The sequence below is a fragment of the Erpetoichthys calabaricus genome, chromosome 2 (genome assembly GCF_900747795.2).
Source record: "Erpetoichthys calabaricus chromosome 2, fErpCal1.3, whole genome shotgun sequence".
Classification (NCBI taxonomy): domain Eukaryota; kingdom Metazoa; phylum Chordata; class Cladistia; order Polypteriformes; family Polypteridae; genus Erpetoichthys; species Erpetoichthys calabaricus.
Genome location: NC_041395.2, coordinates 235,317,805 through 235,329,918, shown reverse-complemented (window position 1 = coordinate 235,329,918; position 12,114 = coordinate 235,317,805). Strand labels below are relative to the sequence as shown.

Genomic DNA, 12,114 nt, shown 5'->3' with positions numbered 1-12,114 from the left:
AGACCTATAGCTGTGACACTTGGCCAGATGTATTTTGGGATGTGGATGGACATCAAAAATATCAGTGAAACTTACATTCAGTGAAGACACTGACATAGATAGAACACACATGCTAAAGGTCGCTGGAGCTATGAGGAAGCTATGCTAACAAATATGCCACTTTAAAAAATTTTTATTGTTCCACGATAATGGTGTTTTTCATTTGGCATGGCAGTGCAAGTAGGTGTTAATCAGCTGCTTTTAATTTAAGTTTAAAATATTTAACATCAAGGGAAAAAACAACCATCATATAATTTACTAGCTTGAATCAGGGTGCAGATATCTCAACTTGAGACTGCTGGAAAAAAAATTAAAAAATCACTAATAATAATAATTACATTTATATAGCGCTTTTTTGCTACTCAAAGCGCTTAGACATAGGGGAACCACTTCAGCCACCACCGAGGTGTAGCACCCACGATTATTGCGCCAGTACGCTCACCACACATTAACTATTAGGTGGTGAAGGGGTGAGAGAGGTAGCCAATTAGAAATGGGATGATTAGGAGTCCAGAATGGATGAACCCATGATGGACAGTTTTAGCCAGGACATCGGGATAAACCGTACTCTTTTCGAATGATGCCCAGGGATGTTTAATGACTACAAAGAGTCAGGATCTTAGTTTTATGTCTTCTCTGAAGGACTGCGCCATATTTAGAGCACAGTGTTCCCATCACTGCACTGGGGCATTGGGGTCCACACCCAGACCACAGGGTAAGTTCCCCAAGCTAGTCTCACCAGCACCTCCTCCAGCAGCAACCCAATCATTTCCTAGATGGTCTTCCATCCAAGTATTGGATGGGCCTGAACATGCTTAGCTTCAGGTGGCTGACCTGTTCTGAAGTGCATGCAAGACTGTGAAAATGGTGGCTCCTGTATTTTACTATTTGCGCACATAAAGACTTGCTCCTTTGACTCAAGTCCAGGCCCATATCACCTAAACCATGCATTTAATATTAGTCATTTTTTATTACAGTATTCACAAAACTGACAGGACTCCAACACTGACTTGAATGGTTTACTGAATCACTGTCATTAACTGATTAATTTACTCTTTCATATTTACATTGAGAGAGGTTATTTAAGCTTGTAAATTTCATCTTTTATGTGTCCAACAGCTTCTCCTTACAGCAAAACAGATCTTCAGCACAAGTAACTGAAATGCCAGAAGAGTTAAATGTGTGGCCAGGAGCTTGCAAAGGCAGACTTCAACATACATTATATTTTAATTCTCCTTTGGGTGTGGTCTTTCAAAAATCATATATTTTTAAGAATATGAGCTGCAGTTAGCCATAGATCCTTCACAACAACTAACCACAGTATGTCAATCAATGAACTTATCACTTGAGTTGGGAGTCTGATGTCTTTTGAAAGCTATTTCAGCCACCACAGGCCTTTTTGGTTAGTAAATTATGCAAAGTTGACTGATTCACTCAACAACAAAGACACTGTGCTGTATAAAGGGACTGGAACAAATACCAAAAAACCCAAATCAGCATCTCGGGATTTTCAGCACTGGAAGTAAACCTCAGCTTTTCACTCAACCTTGCACCACTCCTTCTCTCAATACTCGCTATTGCTTTTGTAGAAAAACATCCCTTTCATAGACTTCACAAAACAAAACCACAGACAGGTATCATGAGGGACCCACTCCCAATTGCCTTAACATGATCAGTACTTCAAGTTGGACACCTCAAATGCTTTGATGCGGTCAGGACATCATGCAAGATATTCCTCACTCACCCCCACGTAATTACTTAAACAGGATCGGGACTTGACGGGTATCGCACTATTATCCCTCCCACAACCTGTGAAACAGCCGAACTGGGATGAATAACGAGCAAAAACAATATATAATAGGAGGAAGAGTGGCAGAAATGACACAGACAAGTAGTGAAGGTACTACGATGCTAGTCAAAACGAAAAGATGTGACGATTTTCGGGGTATTGTTGGGGGTAAGTGAGCAAAGTGGGGGTATAAATAGTGTTGTAGCGGTGTTATATGGGTAAATGCAGTTTTACCATGCAATGCCATGGACAGCTAGCCGGTACCTCATTGCATGTTCTCTTTTACGGCATATGTTGAATGTAAATCCGTCACAGAGATGCAAAGAAGATTTTGAATTAAGTTTAATGTGACTGAGAAGAATTGCTTTTTATCACACTGTTTTACAGTGGTTTGAACAATCTACAGGTGGTGTTTGTTGGACAAATGAGAAGTGCATTTAAAAAAATAAAAATGGATAATCCATAGACAGAAGCATTCAGCATGAAGTCACTTAAGCATTAGGTATATCAAACTGGATTTTATTCAATAACCTGTATTAAATACAAATAGTGCATATTTTTGCTTTGTACCCTCCCCCACCATAGCCTACCATCTATGTGGAAGTTAAAAGCTTTAGATTTGTCAAAAATTTCTATCTCCAGATCTTAATGTTTTAGGGTCTCCTGATACCAAAAACATCAATATCTCGATGATGGATGTGTGCCTGTCTGTTTGTCACAGTTTCTTGAGGACGGTCTAGAGCTATAAATGGGGGTGGAAAAATACCAAACTCAAAACTTAAGCCAGATCATGCAAGAGAAATAGACTCTAGAGGAACCCTCAAATTAATTTTTGATAATATCTGGAGAATTATGGCAAATACTGTAATTCTGCAATTAATTATGAATTCTCGTCATTTGGTATCATAATGACCTATTTTATGAACAGAATGATCATTATCAGAGTGGTAAATAATTGCTAAAATGTTCTACAATGGTTCAGATAACTTGGTTCCTAGGGCACATAGCCTAATGATGCTCACATTCAAGTTTTTTAGGAATAATTTAGTTACTGAGTTACTATTTAGTTAATGAGAACCAGGCTATCGCAAAGAAGTGTATTTGTGAATTACTGGTGGAGTTCATTTGAAAAACTTTTTTTTTTTAATAAACAATGTTATTTAAGACAAGGTAATAAACTGCATTCATTTTTTAAAATAGTTTATTCTTTATCTCACACCATAAGTCAAGTGCCTAAGTTAACATTAATAGAACTCTTTGGAAAAAATCAGCATGTCCTCACACCATTAAAAGAAGAATTTCTTTCTTGCAGTTTAACTAAAGCGTACACTAAGCATTTATACTGAGAGTAATATACTTCAGGAACCTATTCCCAGTTTTGAATGATAGTTGTTTTTATTAACATTGTATTTGCTTTCCACTTTCCTCTCTTAGTAGCATTCACGTGAGAAATATACTTAAATGGGTACAGATTTCCTTATTTGGGTCTTCAGACTAAACGGTTTAAGAGCCTCAGCTTCAGAGCATCTCATAAGTAAAAGTCTAATGGTGTTAAGTCAGCACACTTAACATTCTAATTCATGACTGTTTTCTATTATTACTCTGTCTTGATTCTGTTTGATTAATTAAACTTTGAAGTGCATGGACTGAACCCAGCAAAATCAGCACCAGCTTTACGCTCTTAAGTATTCTTCAAATTTGAAGTATATTAAAATAAGCATAGTTAAGCAGGGATTTAAGCCATTTAACAAATATCATATTAAAAGGATGACAATTTAATCAATACACAAAAAGATAAAAACAATTCAACAATAAAACTGTTTTATTGATGTTCTATTACTTAAAAAGATATCTAAGGTACATTAGTAATAGTCTGACAGAGGTATGCTGAATGGATGGTTGTAAGAAAACCTACAAGCAAAGTGAAATTCACAAAACGAGAAGAGGCAAAGCCTTTTCACTGCCTCTGTGTGCTAATGCTAGGATAGGTTGTATGCATAAGATTTCTGTGTTTAGGCCCTGGCAATCTTGAGCAGATTAGCTAAATTTTTGGCAGCTCATATATAAAAATGTATCAGGTTACCATTCACTCATTCATTTGGAAGCAAAGCAAAATGACAGTTTAAACTTTACACCCCTGTCTTTTCAAATGTTGTTTCATTATAAACTAATTTACTGCTCATTAAATACATTTATTTTTTATTTTTACAGTGGTAGAGGAAAGGACTTGCCCTACACTTCCCAAAATCAAGTAGCCTTTGTCATACGGTTGTCAGTCATAATGTTTTATTTTCTAAACCAAACCTGAGTACCTCTTGTGAGAAATTCACTTGGGCAGTGCTCATCTAGGTTGCAGGTTCACACTCTGAGCTGTTGAATACAAACTCAAGCCCCTAAATTCATGGTACAGATTACAGCAATTTTATCCACTTAAGCTAAAATGGAATGCTTCTCTCTCTAGTGACCCAATTGAAATGTTGACTTTTGAGGATCTTTTCACAGTAGACTCCATCCATTACACAGAGGGAAATGCAGGGGGTCAGCATCAATATAGGAGTCCTAGCTGCAGCTCCTACTTGACATTTTCAGGGTGTGCAGTAGCATTCAATCTTAAGTTTAAAGCACACTTTTTCCTTGTATGTTTCCAAACACAAACACCTCATGAAACACAGGTATCATTGCATAAAAAATTAAATAAATCAATCTCATGACATATTGCTTAGGTCAGCGGTTCTCAAACTGTGGGGTTCGAAGTAAAAAAGGGGGTGCGAATGTTGCCATATGTGGCGTAATTTTGCTATTCGTAGGGAAATTTTAAACTTGTAGCGGTGTATCGGCAGCAAAAAACATAGGAATAAATTTTATTAGGGTTTCAAAAAAACGTTAGGGGGGCGCAATTAAAACTGTTACGAAAACTCGGGTCACAAGTACTTAAAGGTTGAGAAACACTGGCTTAGGTGACACAACATCATAACTTATTTTACTTAATACAGTTGTGGATTTTAGCATATATTTATGATATTGAATAATGCCTGTTGTACAGACATTTAGCTCCCTAAGGTTTACTCCTATACTATTAGCTGTACTTTCTGTTTAACTCTTCTCCACTGTAAACAGGCCATATCTCAAGTCTTCTGTTTATGGGACTTCATATCAGTATGGTGTTATTAAAGAGGTTTTAGTCCTGTTATGATATAGTTGTAAATTTGTGTGGATGGTCTGAAGCCATACTTAGTGGATAGTGCTATATGAGCATGATTTGAATTGAACTGAGGGAAACTGTGACTTCCATAAAATAACAGTGTTATAGGAGGTACTCACTGGACATTTTGCAGGTAAAGCCTTGAATCTGTGTATGGTGCAACACATGTGATCTCAGTTTCTTCCTACCCATGTTTGGTATTTTTCAAGTTGAAGTTATTTCTTTACAAACAGGATATGTATGCATTTGTCAAATGAAATTGTGTTCTGGAGTTAAGAGTTTTCTATAAATTAATAAAATACATAGGTTATCCTGGCATTTTATAATGGAACTCATAGGGCACGGATCCTGATTTATCGAATAGTTTTTGAAGTGGCAAAAATTAACGATATAAGAAAACTTGCCTTCTGTGTTTGCAATGCATGTTTGTGACAACAAAAGGAATCCTGAAACAATCATTTTATCGCATATTCCTGATACTGTTTTTATTGAGGTAAAGATGTTTTCTATTCACTTGTGTGATAGCAGTGACCTTCATGGGAGGAGTTGTCACATAAATATGGAATTAAATCAATATGCTTCCAAGCGCATGATAGGGACTGTTCAGATGTGATTTTCTTTCTAGAGGAAACTATGCCCTTGGGGGTGAAAGGTTGTTATGGAGGAAGACGAGCACTGAGGTAGCGCTCACAGCTGGTCTTCTGTCAAAATGGCTGAATCTCATAATACTTTTTTTTGTCTGAAAATTTCATGTATAAGCTGTTTTACAATGTGTGTAATCTCAAGATACAGATAAATGCTCAATAACTTTCTTGGCTTGAAAAATTTACATATTCAATATGTTTTAAGGGTTTTGCCCGTGCCCTATGACTTCCATTATAAAATGCCAGGACAGGCTGTATATATTTTTAAAATTTATAGTAAATGTTTAATTTTAGAACACAGTTTTACATGGCAAATGTATATACTGCATTCCATGTTTGTGAAGAAATAACTTTGATTTGGAAAATACTGAACTTATCCTTTAATCAACTTTGCATTTTCCAAGGCAATAAGGCAAGATCCAGCCCTGGATGGGTCAACAGCCCTTCACAGTTGACATTCACCAATACTTACTCCTACAGGAACTACCACTTAATACAACATTGCAGACTACTGAGCTTGAGTAATCAGAAAGTACTTATATTAAAAATATGGGAGAAAAACTCCAGGCTAGCAGGGGCCAGGCCAGGCGTAAAACAATGTGACTGTGCTGTCAGTTGTGCTATAGTAACATTTGCTGGGTACCATTTCATAGCACAGTAACAAATAACAATGAAGAATGGGATGAACTCTGCTTTAACAAAGTAATATGGATGTAATCAACAGTTCAGGGATAAGTAAGAATATGCTGCCTCAAGTAGTGCATCTGGTTCGAGGTGGTGGATTCTAAAAACTTTCTTAAGTTCAGTAAAAAAAAAACTCTTTACTTTCAAGAATGGCATGTCTATCTTTCATGTTTTCTAAATATGACTCCATATTGAATGATCCCTGCATAAAGAGAAAATCCACTGAAATGCTGTCAGAGGTTGATTTTTAACATGTCATTGTTTCCAAATGGTGTGAGTTTCATTGCTTATTTTTATTAAACAGGAAGACTAAGCCCATGTCTTTGCAAAATGTTGCAGTAATAATCTCTAGCGGTGGAGCAGATGTCACAGCCCAAAATAAAATGTTTTCTAATCCTGCCAAAGCCAGTCATCGTCATGGCAACAGAGGCAAAGGGAATCATGTACTTGTTTCCTTTTTTCTGTTACTTTTTATATTACACAGCTGAAAGGCTCCTTTTTGGCTTTAATTTTATTTTTTGTAGCTTTTATAGACTCTAGCATTTTCTTTTAAGTGAAGAAGTTAGTCAGAAAAGGAGTTCTGACAGAATGAATGATTTTTAAAATGATACTGCCATTTGCATCCCATTATAAAATATGTGCAAAGAGTATCCACAGTGAGTTTCTCCATTAAGTTTAGCAGATTGAGATTTTGAGGTGAGGCATCCGAGGTATATCTCAGAACCGCTCTAAACTCTGTTTGATGCAGCTTGCATGTAGGAAATAAATAAAGATCCAGAAAGCACATAAACCAGTGCTCTCCCACCTATAGCTTAATGGCGGAAAGTAAAAGGTCTCCATGTTGCTTATGGGACAAAATCTGTACTATCAGTGAAAAGTTAATTTTTAACTTTAAAGCCAAATACAGTGGTTTGAGACCCCTTCACTTTATGCACACTTTATTGTGTTGTAGATTTAATTTTAAATGGATAAGTTTCACATTTTTGCCCATCCATCTGTACTCAACAAACCATAATGACAAAGTGAAATCATGTTTTCAGAAAAGTTTGCAATTTTATTAAAAATCAAAAACTGACATCTGCCATTCATATACGTTTTCAGACCCTAAATTCAGTACTTTGTAGAAGCCTCTTTGACAGTAAGTACAGCCTCTACATGTTTTCTCACAACCTCCATGAGATTAGATGGGAAGTGTCTGTAAACCACCATCTTCAGGTCTCTTCACAGATGTTCTATGGGGTTAAAGTCTGGGCTTTGGCTGGATCATTCAGAAACAGTCTGAGACTTGTCCTGAAGTCACACCACCATTGTCTTGGCTGTATACTTTTAGGTGTTGTCATGCTGAAAGGTGAACTGTTGCCCCAGTTAGAGGTTGCACACTGTCTTCTTTAAGGACCTCTCTATATTTGGCTGCATTATCCTTCCCTCTATTCTACCCAGTCTGTTTGTCCCTTCCACTGAGACGTACCCCCTTAGCATGATGCTTCCACCACCATGCTTAAACATAGGGCTAGTATGATGAACAGACTTGGTGCTTGAAGTTCTGTCTAGAGAGATCAGTGTTTGCCTCATCAAACCAGAAACTCTTTTTCCTCATTGTTTCAGAATCCTTTAAACTGTCGTATGCCTTTTACTCAAGAGTTTGTTCTGTCTATCCACTCAACTATAAACTTATGATTGATGGAGTGCTGCTAAGATGGGTGTCCTTTCTACAGGGTTTTCATCTCAGCAATGACTTTTGTAGTTATGTTAGAGTGACTATTGGGTTCCTAGTCACCTTCTGACCAAGGACCTTCTTGCCTGGTTACATGGTCATGCCAGAGAGCCAACTCTAGAAAGACTTCAGGTGGTTCTAAACTAATTCCATTTCACAATTATTGAGGCCAACGCTTTAGAAATGACTTCATACCTTTCCCTGATCTACGTCTCACTACATTTTATTACGAAGGACTACACAGAGTTCTTTGGACTTCATGGCTTGGTTTTTATCTGACATGCAGTGTGAATTCAGGGACCTTACATACAGAGGTGTGTGCCTTTCTAAACTAAGTCTAATTAATTGGTAAATGAAAGCAAAGAGGATGTACCAGACCACAATTTGGAGTGCCATAGTAAAGGGTCTGAATACTTACATAAGTGAAAGATGTCATTTTCTGTTTTTTAATAAATTTGCAAATTTCTCTGAAAATATTTTTTCACTCTGTTATTATGAGTTATTGAGTGTAGATTGATAAGAGTTAAAGTAAATGTACAATACAATAAAGTGTGCAGAAATTGAAGGGGCTTGGATAATTTCTGAATCCACTTTTTACGTGATAATAGAAATTGCACACTAAATACATGTGCTAGTCACTGTAAAATGCATCACTAGCAGAAGAGGACTGCGAGGAACTTACCTAGACAAAATCTAAGACTGAAACTTAGAGCACATAATTATTTTACATTGAGACAATAATTAAAAGTTATCCTTTATTTTAAAAACTAGCCTACATATATAAAATCTACCTATTTACAGTAAAATTCTGTATTCTTTTCAAAGGTGAACTGTATGTTTTTAAAACCTCACCCTTAAAAATGGCTGTGGGGTGACTGCTGTTATGGTCACTGCCTGCTGCACCTGTTCCTGCTGTAAACATCTGCCAGCAGTCTCTGGAGTGAATGCATCATCACGCAGTGAATCAAATCTAATAAACTGCAGCTTTTCTAAGTAAACAGGTACATAATTTAGACACAGATCAATCCTTCATCATTCATTAAACTTATTTGATGTGTGTTTTATAGTAACATGCCTATGCACTTTAGTAGTTTGCAGTATTAGGAAAATGTAAGGTAAGAGATGAAAAACAAGTAAAGTAAAAAATATTTTTTGTACAAATAATGTTTTTTTTTACTTTACCTAGTGAAAAAGCTACAATCAACAAGTGCTAACTTTTAGCTTAGAAAATGGCTAAGCTATAAATGTTTAATTGAATCAGACAAGGTGGAAAAGCAAGAAAAACAGGGTGTAATATTAGATGTTATACATTGTGTTCTCATTATGCCGGGAGAAGTCACACTTTTTTACTACCATATTATAAGAAACTGAAAACCTTTGTATGTTAACTTATAATAATATGTACAGTGGAACCTTGGGTCACGACCGTAATTTGTTCCAAAACTCTGGTCATAACCCGATTTGGTTGTGACCTGAAATAATTTCCCCCATGGAATTTTATGTAAATACAATTAATCCGTTCCAGACCGTACGAACTGTATCGAAATATATTTTTTTAAAGATTTTTAAGCACAAAAATAGTTAATCATACCATAGAATGCACAGCGTAATAGTAAACTAAATGTAAAAACATTGAATAACACTGAGAAAACCTTGAACAGAGAAAAGTAACATTGCAAGAATTCACGCTATATATAGCCTTACGAACCGCTCGCTGTAAACACTTTTTTTTTTAATGAGTTTTAAGCACAGGGAAAAACATGAACATTTGAAAAATCCGTATAATAAACAACCAAAAAAAGTAACATTGCAACAATGCACGCTACGTACCGATCGCTGTAAACAGATGTGAAGTGGAGGTTAAAATCCAATAGAAAAAAGTCTTCATTAAATACAACGAGGTTAAAACAATGCTCTAATCAGCCCCTTTAAAAACAAGCCCGGTGCATTCTTTAACTGCCTTCTCGGCCTTACGCAGCCAGCCCTCTCTCTCTCGCTCGCTCTCTCTCTCTCTCTGACCCGAGGTTCCACTGTATATAATTCATGGAAGTATATGTGTATTTGTGTACATTGTGGAGGAGTGAACCAATGGTAAGACACAATACTTTATAGTAACAAGTGAAAACAGGATTTTAGATTTTTTTTCAAATTAATTAAAACTAAGATGTTGAAATCATCATATTGCCACAAGTATCTGACCCTTTGCTATGACACTTGAAATTTGGCTCAAGTGTCTCCCATTATATTGCTCATCGTTGAGATGTTTCTACACCTTCTTTGGAGTCCACCTAAGTCAATTCAATTGATTGGACTAATTAAGAAAGGCACACACTTGTCCATAAATGTCCCAACGTTTTTGCAAAAAACATGCCATGAAATCAAAGAAATTGCCAGCAGACCTTAGAGCCAAGATTATGCTGAATCACAGATCTCTGGAAGGCTAGAGGACAGCTTCCTTCATAATTCTTAAATTGAAGAAGTTTATATTAACCACAACTCTTCCTAGAGCTGGCTAAACAGTCAAATTGAGTAATTATGGGAGATGGGCCATATCGATAGAAGTGTCCCAAGACCTTGACCTCCGGAGAACTTCCTCCTGATATGGACTTTATGACAGTGTGGCCAAACAACACATGAAAGCGTGTTTGGAGTTTGCAGAAAGGCACCTAAAGGACTCTCGGACTGTGATAAATAAAATTTCATGGTCTGATAAAATCAAGATTAGTGCCCTGTCTGGAGGAAACTTGGCAGTCTTATCACCTGTGCAGTAATATTCCAGTTGTGACACATGGTGGTGGCAGCATCATTCTGTGATGTTGCGACAGCGACTGGGAGACATGAGTTGAGGGAAAGTTGAATGGAGCAAAGTACAGAGATATCCCTAATGAACACCTGCTCCAGAGCACTCCAGTCCTCAGACTGGGTCAAAGGTTCATTTTCCAACAAGATAATGACCCTCAGCATAAAGCAAAGACAACACAGGAGTGGCTTAGGGACACTCTGGAAATGTTCTTGAGTGGCCCAACCAGAGCCCTGACTTGAAACCAATAAAATATATCTGCGGAGACCTGAAAATAGATGTCCACTGCTGGTGTCCATGCAACCTGAAAGAGCTTAAAACAATATGCAGTGAAGAACGACAGAAAATCCCCTAATTCAGTTATGTGAAACTTTTCACATCAGACCCAAGGAGACTCTGGGCTGTAGTACTGAGTAAAGGGTCTGAATATTTGTGACAATGTGATACTTCATTTTATTATTTTTAATAATTTTTCAAAATTTCTAAAATCCTGTTTTCGCTTTGTCATTCTTGGGTATTAAGTATTGTTTGATGAGGGGAAAATGAATTTTAGCACAAGGCTGCAAGATAACAAAATGTGAAAAAAGTGAAGGGGGTCTGAATACTGTCTGAATTTGCAGTATATTGACTGGCAGAGAGCGGCTTTTGGGATCGGTAGACCCTGTCAAAAATGGTGCTCTGGATTAACGAGGCAGGGGACAGCTAAGCAAAAAAGAGTGGCAGTGGAGAGTTGTTTTGAAATTTGCAATGCTCTCATAAAATGATGGAAGGCAGATGAGTCAGCAGGTGCTAGATATCCTTGTCCCTTTGTCAGAACAGACTGTGTCATTGTCAGTGCTTGCAATATTCTGAGTCACCTCTGCAACTTGATAAGGACAAGTTATTTCACACCTTTGGGTTACAGAAGGAAACCAGAATATCTGGAGAATACCCATGTAAACATGAAAGGAATGTACAAACTCCTTAGATGAAAACCATGTTGAGCCTCAAACCCAGGCCCCTGGAGTAATATTCTGTGTCCCGTCCCTTCACCCCTCCACCCCCACACCAGTGACTTGAATTTCATTTTATTTTGCCTTGTACACTTTGTGACAAAATATATTAGCAAGATTACAGTAGTTATGGCCTTGGCTTGGCAAAGCCTCCCTTGCTTTAAGTAGTTGTTATGAAGCCATGGTCAGAGAAATCACATACTGTATACCATCCACTAATCATTTTTCCTGTCCTGTTAAACAAGGGGCA

The 12,114-nt window shown here is 37.1% G+C and overlaps 1 protein-coding gene across 10 annotated transcripts in view; it reads left to right on the top strand.

Annotated features, from left to right (window-relative positions):
- The window catches only part of ctbp2a (C-terminal binding protein 2a), a 416,986-nt gene that overhangs the window by 344,978 nt on the left and 59,894 nt on the right, over positions 1 to 12,114 (top strand). For 5 of the 10 annotated variants that reach the window (XM_028795274.2, XM_051922846.1, XM_028795272.2 and 2 more), the window contains one exon: positions 4,040 to 4,075. The exons of the other annotated variants lie outside the window; for them this stretch is intronic. In XM_028795274.2, the coding sequence (XP_028651107.1) occupies positions 4,040 to 4,075 (36 nt within the window). The remainder of the gene's footprint in view (positions 1 to 4,039; positions 4,076 to 12,114) is intronic. 10 annotated transcript variants of the gene reach the window in all.